This window comes from Coprinopsis cinerea (genome assembly GCF_000182895.1).
Source record: "Coprinopsis cinerea okayama7#130 chromosome 12 map unlocalized cont3.12, whole genome shotgun sequence".
Classification (NCBI taxonomy): Eukaryota; Fungi; Basidiomycota; class Agaricomycetes; order Agaricales; family Psathyrellaceae; genus Coprinopsis; species Coprinopsis cinerea.
The window spans coordinates 1,149,428-1,163,993 of NW_003307533.1; the positions used below are offsets into that span (position 1 = coordinate 1,149,428).

Consider the following 14,566-nt stretch of genomic DNA (forward strand, 5'->3'; position numbering starts at 1 on the left):
TCTTCGAACGGAGCCCACAATAACTTGAAGAGTCGAAGACCGGACTAGGATGAAATGGCCTTCAGCTAGGGCTCACGCTGATCAACTATATCCCCGTCCCCATGATTCTTGTTCTCTTCCTATCGCATACCTATCAATATCTGATCCATTGCACTCATTCAGCCATTATTACCATCCCCTTCCCTGTCGCATGTTCTGACTCTTTATTCTACCCTGTATTTCATCCAGTTCATATATATAATTACCTTTCGCTATTTCTGAGGCCTGAGGCACTGCTCTGGATCCCAACCGATTCTCTAGTGGAACCAACTCAGTTTTTGAGATTGCTACAGCGCAGACACTACAGCGCAGACACCACATCTACATATTGCTCATCCACAATCCCAATTCCCAACTCCAGGACACTCGACCAGTTCTGAAGTTCAACGGAACATCATCACCACCACTTGCCACCCAGTCCTGTGCGGTTCCATGACAGCCAAGCGGCAGCCGTGAATCCATTGTTGGCCTTGGCGTCAACATCAAGGCCGTTCACCTTCAACAGCGCCTCCACAACCAACGTGTGCCCTCCACGCGAAGCCATAATCAACGCCGTCTCTCCGTCGTCATCAACGGCATTAACATCCACCCCATCGCATTCAACTAACTCGCGGACGGTATCGTGGTGTCCACTCTCTGCGGCCCAGTGCAGCGCAGTGAAGTTGTGTCGGTCGCGGAGGTGAGGGTCGAGTTTGGGGTGGAGCAAAAGCTGTTTGAGAGCGCCTATATGGCCATTACGCGCCGCTAACATCAACGCCGTCTGACCCGACTGGCAGGCCATATTGACCTCGATTGCAGGATCCTGCAAGAGTCGGGCAACGATACCCTCGTGGCCGTGCCAGGAGGCTAGCATGAGTGCGGTCCATCCGTCGTTGGTCGCATTGACCTGCATGCCGGGGAATTGGAGAAGCCTTGCTACAGTGTCTTCGTGGCCATTGACTGATGCTAGCATGAGGGCCGACCATTGGCATCCGTTGAGATGGCTTGGATGGACTTGGATGCCAGGGAAGTTGAGCAGTCGAGCAACGATATCTGCGTGGCCGTGACTTGCGGCTAGCATGAGCGGTCCCCATCCACCTTCCGCATTGTTGACCTGGATTCCGGGGACCTGGATGAGCCTGGCTACAGTTTTTTCATGCCCGTTGTTCGACGCGAGCATCAATGCAGTGAATCCATCATTTTTGGCGGCATTAACGTCTAGTCCTGGGTCCTCGAGGAGTCTGGAGACGACACTCTCAAACCCATTGATTGAGGCTGCCATGAGCGCATTCAACCCGGCGCTGTTCGCAGCGCCAACATTGATTCCAGGAATCTGAAGCAGCCTGTCGACAACGCCTGTGTAGCCGCTGTTTGACGCCATCATGAGTGCTGTCCAACCGCCTGTGCACGCTATGTCGACCTGGATTCCAGGGGCTCGAAGAAGTGCGGTGACAACACCTTCGTGGCCGTTAATCGAGGCTGCCATGAGTGCCGTCCATCCATCTTGTTGTACCGCATTGACATCGATTCCCGGGAACTGGAGGAGTTTGGCAACTGTGTGATCGTGGCCATGTAATGAAGCCAGCATAAGCGCTGTCCATCCACCATGGTCTGGTGCGTTGACTGCGATTCCTGGGAACTCCAGGAGTGCGCAAACGATGTCTGTACGGTCCTCGATGCATGCCAGATCTAGCGCCGTAATCCCGGCTGCCTTGCTCACTGCGTTTACATCGATCCCTGGAACCTGGAGGAGTTTGACGACGACATTCCAATGGCCCCTTTTTGACGCTATCATGAGGGCAGTCCATCCGTCATTCCGCGCTGCATTGACATCCAATTCCGGAACCTGGAGGAGTCGGTCGATAACGACGCCACAGCGGTTATTTTGCAAAGCTAACATCAGCGCAGTGGATCCGTCTTCCGTATTTCTGGCGTTGAAGTCGACTCCAGGAGCTTGGAGCAGCCTGGAAACAATCCCACTGTGGCCACTGTCCGACGCTACCATGAGCGCAGTCCATCCGTCCTTCCGGGTTGCGTTGACCTTGACTCGTGGGTGTTGAAGGATTGCGGAAACGACGCCTTCGTGACCTCTCTCTGAGGCCAGAATCAGCGGCGTCCATCCATTCAACTTTGGAGCAAAGCGGGCTGGATAGCGGTAACGATTTATCTTGGGTTTGGATTCGGGCTTGGGTAGCCCCAACTCGTCGTTTTTGGTCGAATTCACCTCGATTGTGGGGACTCGGAGGAGTCTGGAGACGATGTCCTCGTGGCCGTGGTATGAGGCTAACATGAGTGCCGTCCATCCTTCGCTCTGGGCTGCATTTACATCTACTCCGGGAACCTGGAGAAGTCTGGAGACCACCCCCTCTCGTCCGAATCTTGAGGCCAGCATAAGTGCAGTTGATCCATCCGGACTTCTGGCGTTGACATTGATTCCCTGACACTGGAGTAGCATTTCCACGTTGCGTTCGTTCCCGATGATTGAGGCTATCGTCAGCGCGGTGATCCCGTCACGGGTAGTGCAGTTGACGTCGATTCCTGGTACCTGTAGTAGTCTCCCCACGGCGCCCTCGTGCCCACCATCCAAGGCCAAAAGCAATGCGCAAGACGCATAATCGCTGATCCCTGGCACCTGCAGAAGCCTGTTGACAACACCAACGTGACCTCTGCTTGACGCAGCCATGAGTGCTGTTTGCCCTTGACTCTCCTCTGTATCGACTTTAGGCGCTTGAGGGAAATTGGCCTTGAGTCCAGCTCTCGCAGCCAAGATTCTCGAGGCTTCGGCTCTATATTTTACATATATATCGCCGACGCTCCCTGGATCATGAGCGATTCTTTCGTAGCCCGAACCTGTTGCATCCACCAATATTCCTGGGAACTGGAGGAGCCTGTCCACCACACCCTCGTGGCCCTTCAACGAGGCGAGCTCCAGGGCCGTTCCACCAGCGCCTATGGTATTAACCGCAACCCCAGGGACGAGGAGGAGCTCGACGACATCCTTGTGTCCGTTGCCTGCCCCGTGCATTAACGGGGTCCATCCATCCGCACACTTGACGTTGATATCGACACAGCATTGAAGCAAGGCCTCTACCCCACGTCGCTCACCAAGGATCGCCGCGAAATGCAACGGTGTATTCCTCTTCTTTGTGGTCTTCAGGTTTAGGTCCCACCCACGCTCTCTGAGGGCCTGGAAGTGGGGCCAAAAGCCGTAGTAGGCAGCAACATGGGGGGGTCCCAGCCAATCCAGGTCTCTATTCCAACCCCAACGGAAGGGAATGTGGGTAAAGCTTGACAGGAAGTGGTCGATAGCGTCCGTAATTTCGGACTGAGGGCATTGGTGAACGTGGACTCCAAGATGTTTATGCGCATAGAAAAGGAGGGGTTGTTCATCCCACTTGAATGGCATAAGGATCGCATAGGTGGGAACGGTGGCGGTGGAAGTAATTCGTTGGAAGAGAGTCTTGGCGATGGGAACGTGCGGATGTGGAAAGTCCTTAAGAAGAAGGGGAGCGATGGCGTCTATGGCCGTATAGTCTGGGACGAGAATATTGGTGAGTAGATGTGTCTGGACGGTGGACAGTAGCAACTTACGAATAAGGCGGATTGTGTTACTCGCCCAGTGTTCTTCGACCAACCCACAGCACACCGAGATGACCGAGGCTTCATCTGGCATCCGTTCATGCTCATAGGCGCCCGTGTCTCTCGTGGCAAGCGCGTACCTCAAGTCTTGCATGGAAAGGGGACCTCGAGCATAAGTGAGCCAAAGTAAGACCCACTTGGCCAGGTCTCGTGACTCAGGATCTTGTTCCTCTATTCTCTGCATAGTGGCCGCGTACACCCCATGTAGGCCAGTTGGGAATTCTGCCAGTTTCTTTTTCACGCACTCCAGGGACCGGCAGTGTTGGATGGCGTCCAGCTGCAGAGAAGCATGGAGGAACCTGTAATTTAAATTGGTTAGCACAGGGAAAGAGTGTGTTTAAAGCATCAACACTCACATTCCTTCAGCTTTCTCAATGATCTGGTGCAGAACCTCTTCTTGGGAGTTATTCAGGCTCAAGACCCGATGAAGGTGCTTGTGCCGCCGAAGCTTTTCTTCCATATGCAACTTAAGGTCATCATTCTGAGCAGCCAATTTGCAGAACACCGCATAATTGAGGTCTTTGCCCAGATCATCCAGTGGCCGAGACGTCAACATTATGTTGCCTTGCAAGTTGTTGATGACTTGGATAAGGTCAAATCGGACATCGAGATGCGCCTCGTCGACACCGTCGATGACATAGTAAACTCGACCAAAGTAACTCTCGAGTTTCCGGAGCAACTCGACAAGTTCGTCGGCAGATGGCTCAGTCTCTTCCAGCTTATGCTTGTCGTAGACTGGCTTGACGAGGGCAGCGAGGTCATGATTGCGCTCGATGCATTGCTTGATGAGTGCCTTTAAAATGTCGGTCACGGCTAGAGGCTCGGTGTAGCGGCTGTAGACAAAGAGGACGCAAGTCCGCTCTGAGTCGTTCTCGAGGGGGAGCAGATCGTCGATGATCGTCGATCTAATGTATAATTAGCACCAGCGGCAAAACTTAGGTATTGGAATGGTACTCACGCCATTACAGTCTTTCCAGCGCCCGCTAAGAATGGAATCAGTACAACGCATAGTACAAACCGGAGGAACAACAATACGCACGCATACCCATCCACCAGATGACGCCGCCCTTGCTTTTCTTCCACTCCCGATACAGTCGACTTTCAAGGAGCCATTGTCCTGTCCCAGAAGTCCTGCGTCTACGAACATCGGTATGAATTGCCCTAAAGTTGACGTTGTCCGCTAGCCAATGGCGCAACTGTGCCACCAGTTCGCCTTCGAAAGTGTCATCTACCTGGGGATGCTCGATGATCGACAAACTTACGTCGTTTCTCCAAAGAGTTGGAGGATTTATATTCGTCAATTTGGACAATGACATCCCCAGTAATGAAGATACCGCCATCGATGTTGACATGGCGGGCATGCTTGAACATAGAGTGATCTTCATTCTCAAAGTCATCTACTCATGGATCCAGCCAGGTTGTCAGAATGGTGTTCAAACAGAAAATAACTCTTAGCGCACAAGTTCCAGGCATCGTCCAACCACCTTGGCCAGAAGTGACCTATTACTTGCATCAGAATCCTCCCCCTCCCCCTAACTAAACGAGATCCTCACCGATGTCGACAGCAGTTGGCCCATTCTGCCCTGCGTTTACCGCCCGATGGTGTAACTTTTCACAGTACAAGCAAGAGGACAAGTTGGTGAGAATGAGAGGCTGAAATTGGGACGTTGACGCTAGGATCAAATTTACAACGAGCACCCGAATTGAACCCATGGCTATGCGTGTGAACTTGAGTTGAAATCATTGTGGGCGCCTCGAAAATGTACCACATGTGACCATGGCGAACGATACCTCATGCCAGTACCTGAGTAAGTAGTGGTAACAGAGAGGCAGAGGCCTCAGTTCTCATGGCCATAGACCAGGCCTCAAATCAAAATTCAAAGCGAGCGGGTCACCGAAAGTGGGGCGCCAGAAAACGAACGTGGCGGATGGTTTGTTACGTACAAAGTTGCAAGTCCGATGCAGCTCAAAGACACACAAGCGAGCATCTCATTATTCGAAGGGATACCATTCCACACTCGGAATTGCTTCAGCTCACATGGACGAAGCGGTTGTTGGAAGTCTTAGTTTAAAGAGAATAGGGGAGTGTTTGAATCAGGCTAGGCTGTTTCCGTTTATGGAACGATACAGCGTGCTTCCTTGATGCGCTTCGGGAATTGGAATTGACCTCGACCTGACTTGGGACTTCGACCGCGACCGCGACGAAGACGCCTCCCCCCACCCTCCCTCGCGAGAAGAGAATGAGTTTCTCAGGGATTGATCCTGACTGACGTCCACAACCATGAGCAGTTGGACTCCACAAAACCTCGCATCTCGCATCTTACCGCTGCGATGGTGTTGTATCTCCAAGACCGGCCGCCTTTGGGGCCACTGGAGCCGTCCGTCCTTATTCTTGAGATCGACATTGCTGCCTTGCGTTCATAGCTAATTGCGAAGCCACAAACAGTGGGGTATCGCCATTGTGGTTCACGACGAAACCGCGTCTGTGCCATCGCGCTCTACGATAAAATGACATTCTCGGGTCACCCTCTTCCTCCAATTTGTCAGTTGGTTTTCGCAAACGCGAACCACACTCAGGGCCATGCTCCAAGACGACGATGAACGATGGATCAGAGTAAGTAGGTAGTAAAAGAACAAAAATATATACAGACATTATTTCACACTTCTCCGTCATTCATGGAACCTCACTGTGTTGGCCAATGTACGTATACGTCCAAGCACCAACTCCACGTTCAGGCCACCCCACCCATCGATAGTCTACTGCGAGAGGATCGTACGAACAAACGATTCATAGTTGACGTTTCCGTCGCTGAAAAGGGAAAGAGAAGTGTCAGCCCCGAACACAGCAAACTCAGAAGAAAAGCCAAGTTGGAAGGTACTCACGCTCCAATCTGCACACCCTTCAACAACTCATCCACCTCCTCATCCGTCATCTTCTCTCCAAGCTGCGTAAGGACGTAGCGCAGTTCACCAGCACCGATGAAGCCGTTGCCTTCTTTGTCGAAGACTTGGAAGCCGCGGATGAATTCCTCTGTTTAATGGTTAGCGGGAATGACGGATTTAGTGGGAAGGGAATGGAGAGGATATGGGGGCGAGGGCAAGGTTATTGTGGGTATGAGTGGTTTAGCACGGGCGGCGGGTTGGTGGAAGGAGGAAGCGTGAGGGAAGGGAGAAGCGAATCGAGGCGTCGTACGCAGAAAATGATCCGTCGAATGGATATCGATGGTCGCGGTGGGAACACGAGCCGTTCATGACGAGAACAGGGACATTGGGTGATTCGGAGCATAGCGTCCAGCGAGGTTACGGTATCATCCATGAGAGCATCGATTGGGGATGACGGGTCCAAGGGTTGATTTCATCGAGGGTTGAGGCGAGAGTGAATTCCAGAATCCGACGGTGCGTAGAAAGAGTTAACGGCGCGGTGGACAAGCGAGCAGGTGGGCATGGTGGAGAAGACCCCGAGAAACGTTCCATAGGTGATGTGTAGAGAGAGAAAGGGCAGAACGGCGAGATCATGAGTACTCTCATCCAGTACCATACCGAAGACATCCTCACCTGGCGTTCCGGCGGGCTTGAAGCCATCTGGTCGGTTGAGGATCGTCAGGAAGGTCTTGTAGTCCACTGAAAGTCAGACAAATATTCGTTAGTACACGGTAGAGTCATGATCGCACAGTGTTTCCACGATAGGGAAACAGCGCCCAGCATTTGAACGACAACCAAGGTGGGAATCCTCCGTCACAAGCCAGCTCAAAGCATAAATCCTCAATCATGAGAGAACACTCACCATCCCTAGGAGCAGAAGCGACAATCTCGGCAACCTCAGCCTGTGTGGGGTTCTGGCCCAGTGCACGCAACAGATCGCCCAGCACCTCCCTCGGTACAGCTCCTGTTCCGCGTTTATCGAATAGGGCAAAAGCCTCTTTGTATTCTGTTCAACACCGATCGAAACGAGAGGTTGGTTCGTTGGGAGCACGGCGACGGTTGGTTGGTTCGTGCACAGTTTAGGAGTCGTTTATGGAAACAGTGAGATTTGGTTCAATATCGCGGTATTATCAGGCACTAACCTGCGTTGTCGCTCTAAAATCCAAGTCAGCTTCAATCCTATAGAGTCAAGACAATAACATACCATTGTTGAATGTGGTTGTAGGTCAACAAGTGGGATGCATGGAACCAAACGCGCTGCGCGTCCCCCCTTCCTCTCCCACGCTTCCATTTCCGGAAAGATCTTATCTCCTGACGCGTATTCTCTTCTCCCCTAACAACTTCAACAATGGTTAGTCGTTTTTCTTTATTCCAATATAGAATGGCCTAACCATCAGAAATAGGATATTGACCCACTTCAAGACACTCTTCCACCGCGATACGCAGTCGAGTCGGACGAAGAGGACGAATTCAACCATGCACCGTCGTCCTCTTCACCTCCTCGCAAGATCGACGTAGCCTACCTAGGGCCCGATGTCGAAAAGGGAAAGGATCTTGTCATTGCATCCGGTGTAGCAGCGGCCGTATGGGCCAGAGGTGCTCACCTAGGCGAACAAATTGGGGCCATCACTGTCAACAAAATCCAGGTTTGTTCGCCCATAATCCATCTCAGCCCAACCTAACATTCCACTAGATCGGACTAGTCTTCCAACCATCGTATACCAAATCTTACGTCCTGGCCTCTGAGGCGCTCGTCCAACTCCCACTGGACCACATGCATCCCTACGCATCCAAAACACTCGAAATATTCCAACCATCCTCCATCTCCCTGCTCGACGTTTACTCCGCTCCAACATATGCCAGTCAAGCACCCGTACGAATCCTCGACGCACCCATTCGTTTCCTCTCAACAACCAAACTCACCTTTGACCCCAAATCCCTAAACCTCGCACCCTTCGAACCACCAAACCTCCTCTCCTCAACATCAGCCTCCTTCATCTCCCTCGCGTCCCTCCCAAACCCCATGCCAACGCCCGCAGCGGCATTCCTCCTCCCCTCATCCCAAACACCCGCCCCTCGACCAAAAGCCCTTCCCTCCCCGTCATCTTCGCTCTCTTCTTCAATAGTGCCATCTACAACTGACTCCCCTTCCGAAGGAATAGGGCCCACACTCCACCCTTCATCCTGGGACACATCCCTCCTCCAAACAGCCCACCGCGCCCTCTTCCTCGCTATCAACCAAGACATTTCAGGCAGCGACGGTGAATGGAAAGGGAAGGACGGTGCTGGAGGTTTACTTGCCGCTGAGAAGCGAAGGTCTGAAGTTGGCGAAGGGGGAATGTATTTGTAGGGAACCTATGTCGGCCATCGCAAAAATTAACTATACAGACTGAATATCCGCTCTCATTTAAGCTTTAATGCCAGACCAGGCTATGGCAAGGAAACCACCAGTCAGGGACATAATAATCGGAAATCTATAATATTCAGGTTCTCCGGTCCGCAATTTCTTCCCGGGATAGAAGCTCTGACCCCAGTGTTGTTACTGAAAAGGCTTGAGCTCGTCCTTCCGCGTGTCCATGTCCGAAATGCTTCAAAGTACATCTTACTCAAGCTTCAGTTACACAGAGAAAAGCTACAGAACCCATGCGGGTTTCCCAGCAGCCAGAATTTGAATGGCACCAGACATTCCATACCCTCTTTGGGACTATTTTGGAAGCAACATCACCCTTTCCAGAACCTCGTCACAAAACGCTGTGGCACGTCAGGTAACATTCATCTCGGTCTTTTTGCGACCCATTCCTTCGCAATAGAGGCCATGACCAACACGCGGAGCACCAACAGAGATTCTAGAGTAAGCGCCAAGGAATGGTTCAATGGTCTAGTGGTTATGATTTCTGTCTCACACTCGTGGTGCACAGAAGGTCTCCAGTTCGATCCTGGATTGAACCAGCTGCGCTTTATGGTACAATGTTTTTTCCATCCTTTTACTTCTTTTTCCTCTTACACTACCCCGCACAGACGCTTCGGTCCAGTGTTGTGAACCGACGTCCACTATGAAAGACTCCGGTTCATTGGGACGGATCTGCCAGGCTGATCAGCAGGGAGATGAACTCCTAGATCCTGCCGTATGCTACCGTGTACGTTGAAAGGCGACGATGCGAAAATGACATGAATTGGAGAAGAATGAAATGCACCACATGCAACGCCCCGGGCCGTTCCGGTTAGTTAGACTGGATAACGAATGGATATTCTTGGACCGTGCACAGTGTGGATAACATTCTCGGTGCGGCCGGGGAGCTGGTTGCCTGCACTTATGATTTCATCTACAGATAACTTACGGACCACACAACCTCATAATCCTTTCTTGACAAGCCTCTTCTTCTCCCGATTTATCATATCCGGACACTATGCCCACAGTTCATCATCTACCGGACTCTTTTAACAGGTAAAACCTGGGTGACGTCCCAAGACACCTCTGTCGACTTTACAATCTTGGTTCCAATTACCTCTAATGCCTCACGGGGATGACCAGGAGGCGATAACTCGGAATTTTGGAAACGATTTACAACTGGTAGCCGTACAGAGACTCCCACGATTTGTAGCTTGGATCGCGACCGGATCGGTTGTCAATGGGATTTTGAATCGGGGAGTTGATAATGTATCCTGTAGCTAGACCGCCCAGCTTCAGGCGCCGTGGCGAAGGATTCAAAGATTCATCGCGATACCGTCATCCACATACCTCGCACAGACCTTCTAAAATTATGTGCTGGGCTCGGCTCTCGCTCAGCAACCGCCATAAAAGGCAACAGCGTTTCCAAAATCAGAAGCTGATCTTTCGCCCAAAGGAACAGAATGGTATATCATTAACTCAAAAATGACTGTACCTAAATACTGGGTTACAAGACGAAATGTACGCATAATCAGCGATGAGAAAACGAACGTGAAAAAATAAACAGTGGACATTAATCTACGATGGGTATCACCCCTTCCACCACAAGTCTATCCCTTCCCCTCACCTCGGAAACGCACCCGGAATAGTCTGCCTCATCCTCTCCGGATGATGGAAATACGTCCCATACCTCGACTGCCTCGTCCCCCTCAACGGCGTACTATCCGTCAATGTACTCCCCCCAGGCGTCGCACCACCCCCAACACCCTCACTAACACCCTCACTCAACATACTCTCCGTAACACTCCTCTCCAGCCCATTCGTCCCATAATCCTCGCTATCACTCTCCTCATCCTCCCACTCGTCCTCGTCGGGAAGCATGATTACACCCGTGGCATGATCAAAGCTTAATCGATGGCTCAGCGTCCGATGTGGTGTCGAGCGCGGCGTCGTATCTTGCCATGGGTTCAAACTGGGATCGTGGTCGTGTGGATGGCCGTCAGCAGACGGGTCTGCGGTGGGAGACGCAACAGCGGATGTAGAGCCCCGATTATCCGGCGGTCGTGATGCCCGGCGCACTTTACTCGTTCTCTTCCTGAGCGTCAGAACAACAGCCTGCCCTTGACCATCGTCGTTGTTTACCCGGCCATTCGTACGAAGGTGGTTAACCAAACTCTGTCCCTTCTTGAGAGGGAGCCAAGGTTCAGGAAGGACGCCATTCAAAGCTGGATGTCCATAGCGTCGCTTTCCGGTGCTGTAAAGTGGGAACCAAACGATCAGCGATGAGGCCAAAACACGGTGTTGTAACGCACTTGAGAACTCCGCTATACCAATTCGCCATCGGCGGCTGAGACTATGAACCTCGTCAGTGTCCGTACTGCCATCAACGGTAGATAAAGAACTCACATAATCCGTCCGCTCATCCTCCGGAGCAACATACAGAGTATCATCATTCTGCGCATACCGCCTCCTATTCAAATTACTACCATCCTCATCAGCAACAAGTCCTTCCCAAACCCAAAAAATAGACATGCACTCACCTCTGACTCCAAGTAACAGGATGCCCCGCTCTCAACCTCACAACGTGCTCACTCTCCTCCCCCCTCTGCACCTCAAACACCGAGCTCAAGCTAACATACTTGCTCAACGGCTTCAACTCCGCATCAACATACCAACTCCACGCTACAGTACCGACCAAGAGCGGCACCAAAAGCGACGAAAGGATCCACGACTTCCTCAAAGTGAAGATACCAATCATGAAGAGGAGGTAGATGATGATACCCCAGACGAGTCGGATAAAGGTGATGGGCCAGGCTTGTCCTTGGGACTCGTAGGGTTTGTAGAAGACTGAATAGATGGTTAGCATTGACCTGAACCATGGTCGGAGAACTCACCAAATAGCAACTTGTACTTGTATACCACATACGCCACTCCAAAGTAGATCGCTCCGAAGATGACGATCAAGGGTTGGACGACGCTGTACAAGAGCGTAATGACGAACATCAAGATGGCTTGAGGGTAAACGACGCCGTAGTTGACCATCGGTGGCGCGTTCAGTTCAGCGAAGTCTAGAGCTTGATCAGGTTTCAATTCCAGTGCACGGCTAGAACGGACCCACCTCTCGGCGTCCTCGTAAAGAACATTAACGAAAACGCTCGGGGAATGATCACACCCAAATTGAGCAATTGAAGGGGCATGATACCCAAGCCTAAGAAGACCGAATTTAGTCTCCGCCGAAAACTGGAGAGAGGCCCACTGACCCTGAAGAATGACATAGGACAAGAAGAAATGCCTCGCTCGTCCAGCTTGCAAGGCCTGAGCGAGCTTCTCGGGTACCTTCGCAGGCGAGTTCGCAAGGTCACGCACAAGCTGCCAATAGGTCGTGGCGACAAGGAAGATGAAGATGACGGAGAGCAGGAGGAAGAGGAAGTATCTATGGCGGGTAAGCATCAGCGCAAAAAGCGAGAAATCAGTGCGTACTTTTTCAACAAGGAATATTCGACCCAACTCCTCGCCCGATACCCCTGAAGATAAGTCAAAGCTAATCCACAGATAAGCACCCCATTCTCCAACATCGAAATCAAGCCACACACCCTCCAAAATAAACGGCAAAAGCGCGTTCAACATGATCATCGCAACGGAAGGCAACGAATTCTGGACAATAGCCCGTATCCTATCATTCGAATCAATGAGCTCTCCAAGACGGGGCATGACCTATCCATGGGATTCATAAGCGTCCTTTCACCTAGCATCCAGGAGTCCACTACTGACCTTCTTAATCTCCTTATAACTCAGCAAACTCGCCAACGCCGAAATGGGGATAATCCAGAAGAACAGGAGGAGAGCCATCACAGCCAGAACGAAGAAATCCCGTGTACGAATAGAAGAGGTCGAAGGGGTCATATTTGCCCAGACGATATCACGAGGTTCAGGGGCGGGATAAGTCGAGAGCTGGAACGGGTTGGGTGCATGGGCAGTTTGCACCGCAATTTGCTATTGTTGGCATAGAGAATCAGTTGGCGAATCCCAGAAGAACACCATGCACATACCGCACTCGACATCTTTTCAAACGTCACAAACGCACTCCCTGCAGCCCTAAACTTTCCCCTCCTTCTCCTTTCCTTGACAAGTTCGTCCGCCTTTTTGAACTCGGCCTCCAAATATTCCAACGCATCCACCTTCCTCCCAAACCACCTCGGTCGAATGGTCGGACGCGGTTTATGCGGCGTCACAAACCGCGCTTGGGCAGACAACGGTGGTCCACTCTCCACATCACCATCAAGGTACGTCCCATCAGGATCGTAACTCTCGACCGTGCTGGGATTCCCGACGTAATCCGTCCATGCCCTCTCCAGCCTCAACAGCGCCTTAGTCCTTCTATCCAACAACGTCTTGAGACTTCCCACATCCCGACACACAGTGACACTCTCCACCGCCAAATCCATATGCTCGAAGTACTCCGCCAGTGTCCTCTCGTTCTGCAAGTGATGTGGTAGATTGGTTACCAGGACCGTGCGTGCCGGTATCGAGTGAACCAACTCCAGTGAGAACAGTTGTCTTGAACGGATGAAGCGTCGGTAGTTCTTGTAGGTAAAGTAAAGAGCGAGGATGGTGAAGAGATAGGTGAACATGAGGTGCACGGATAGGTATGAGTTGGCGTCGCTGATTAGGTCGAGCCAGTCGGGACTGCCGGTGCCGTTCTTTGGTGGTTCAACGGGAGTCGGATTGAGTGGTGTGAATCGAGATCCCAATAATATCGGCCAGTCGTTGCTACCCCCTGGCCAATCATCCTCGTCCTCTAAATCTTTGTTGTGCTATCCGGTAGTTAGTTAGGGTTGGAGATAAGCTTCACCTGTGCTTACCTTCCAGTTAAGTGGCATGAGAATGGTGATAGCAAACAACGAGCAGACTGAGAACAAGTAGAAAGACATTTTGAAGAAGTTTAGTAACTAGCGGTGTCAAAATTAGCGCCTGTCACAGCTGGTATATATAAATGACGACATACCACCGCAGCATCCAGGCCGACAATCTGCAAAATAGTAAACTCCGACGTGCGAATAGTGGGCATTATCCAGCCAAAGAACGCCTGGTGCGCATGTGCCTCATGAGGAGAGAAACCTGCCACACACAAAGCACGTTAGCCCAGCTCCCAAGTTGCACCAGTGCTACTCACCCTTTAGTTTCGTTCTAGGAGCAAACAATAACGGCCAACGCGTTCTTCCATAAGAGAAGACGAGAAACGCAGTCAATCCAATCGTCGAGGAGATAATTAGCTGTGTCGTGAACCAAGGGCCTTCGAATTTCTCTGTAGCGACGAGGGTTAGTGACCTATTCTGGCAGTCAATATGCAAGGGGTGAGTTACGCATGGGTGGTGTGCCAGGAGGTGGCCCAGATGGCTCATCATCGTCCTCGAGGAACGCTCTGAGCAATATTGCGGGCCATGAGTCCGCCATTTAGACCGTTAAAGGTCGACGACGACAGCGACGATGGAGGTGTTGTGGTGGTAGCAGCCAAACGGGGGGTGCCCTGAGGCCCGAAGGCGGCGCGCCGTGTGTACCCCGCACGTGACTTGAGGGTTGGTCGCGACTTGTAGTGGC

General features: G+C 51.8%; 4 protein-coding genes and 1 non-coding gene across 5 annotated transcripts; 2 read left to right on the plus strand and 3 right to left on the minus strand.

Moving 5' to 3' along the window:
* Window positions 1-436: 436 nt before the first annotated feature.
* Window positions 437-5,234, minus strand: CC1G_09901 (ankyrin-1; the record flags this gene model as incomplete). Its single annotated transcript, XM_001834958.2, has 8 exons — window positions 437-3,552; window positions 3,610-3,956; window positions 4,014-4,562; window positions 4,616-4,640; window positions 4,697-4,870; window positions 4,920-5,054; window positions 5,118-5,157; window positions 5,211-5,234. The coding sequence occupies 8 exons, from the start codon at window positions 5,232-5,234 to the stop codon at window positions 437-439; spliced, it is 4,410 nt and encodes a 1,469-aa protein (XP_001835010.2).
* A 1,180-nt stretch (window positions 5,235-6,414) lies between these two features.
* On the minus strand, window positions 6,415-7,786 carry CC1G_09902 (myosin regulatory light chain cdc4; the record flags this gene model as incomplete). The annotated part of the gene is made up of 6 exons (XM_001834959.2): window positions 6,415-6,466; window positions 6,541-6,688; window positions 7,213-7,278; window positions 7,442-7,585; window positions 7,722-7,734; window positions 7,784-7,786. 6 exons carry the CDS (start codon window positions 7,784-7,786, stop codon window positions 6,415-6,417), a joined length of 426 nt encoding a protein of 141 aa, XP_001835011.2.
* Window positions 7,787-7,927: 141 nt separating this feature from the next.
* CC1G_09903 (hypothetical protein) lies at window positions 7,928-8,929 on the plus strand (the record flags this gene model as incomplete). Its single annotated transcript, XM_001834960.2, has 3 exons — window positions 7,928-7,934; window positions 8,002-8,225; window positions 8,273-8,929. The coding sequence occupies 3 exons, from the start codon at window positions 7,928-7,930 to the stop codon at window positions 8,927-8,929; spliced, it is 888 nt and encodes a 295-aa protein (XP_001835012.2).
* Window positions 8,930-9,446: 517 nt separating this feature from the next.
* Window positions 9,447-9,528, plus strand: CC1G_20201. Its single transcript has one exon. It is a non-coding gene; the product is annotated as a tRNA-Val (tRNA).
* A 613-nt stretch (window positions 9,529-10,141) lies between these two features.
* On the minus strand, window positions 10,142-14,422 carry CC1G_09904 (membrane protein; the record flags this gene model as incomplete). Its single annotated transcript, XM_001834961.2, has 10 exons — window positions 10,142-10,242; window positions 10,609-11,222; window positions 11,281-11,321; window positions 11,375-11,450; window positions 11,509-11,815; window positions 11,863-12,682; window positions 12,740-12,961; window positions 13,018-13,782; window positions 13,974-14,086; window positions 14,332-14,422. 10 exons carry the CDS (start codon window positions 14,420-14,422, stop codon window positions 10,142-10,144), a joined length of 3,150 nt encoding a protein of 1,049 aa, XP_001835013.2.
* Window positions 14,423-14,566: the final 144 nt, after the last annotated feature.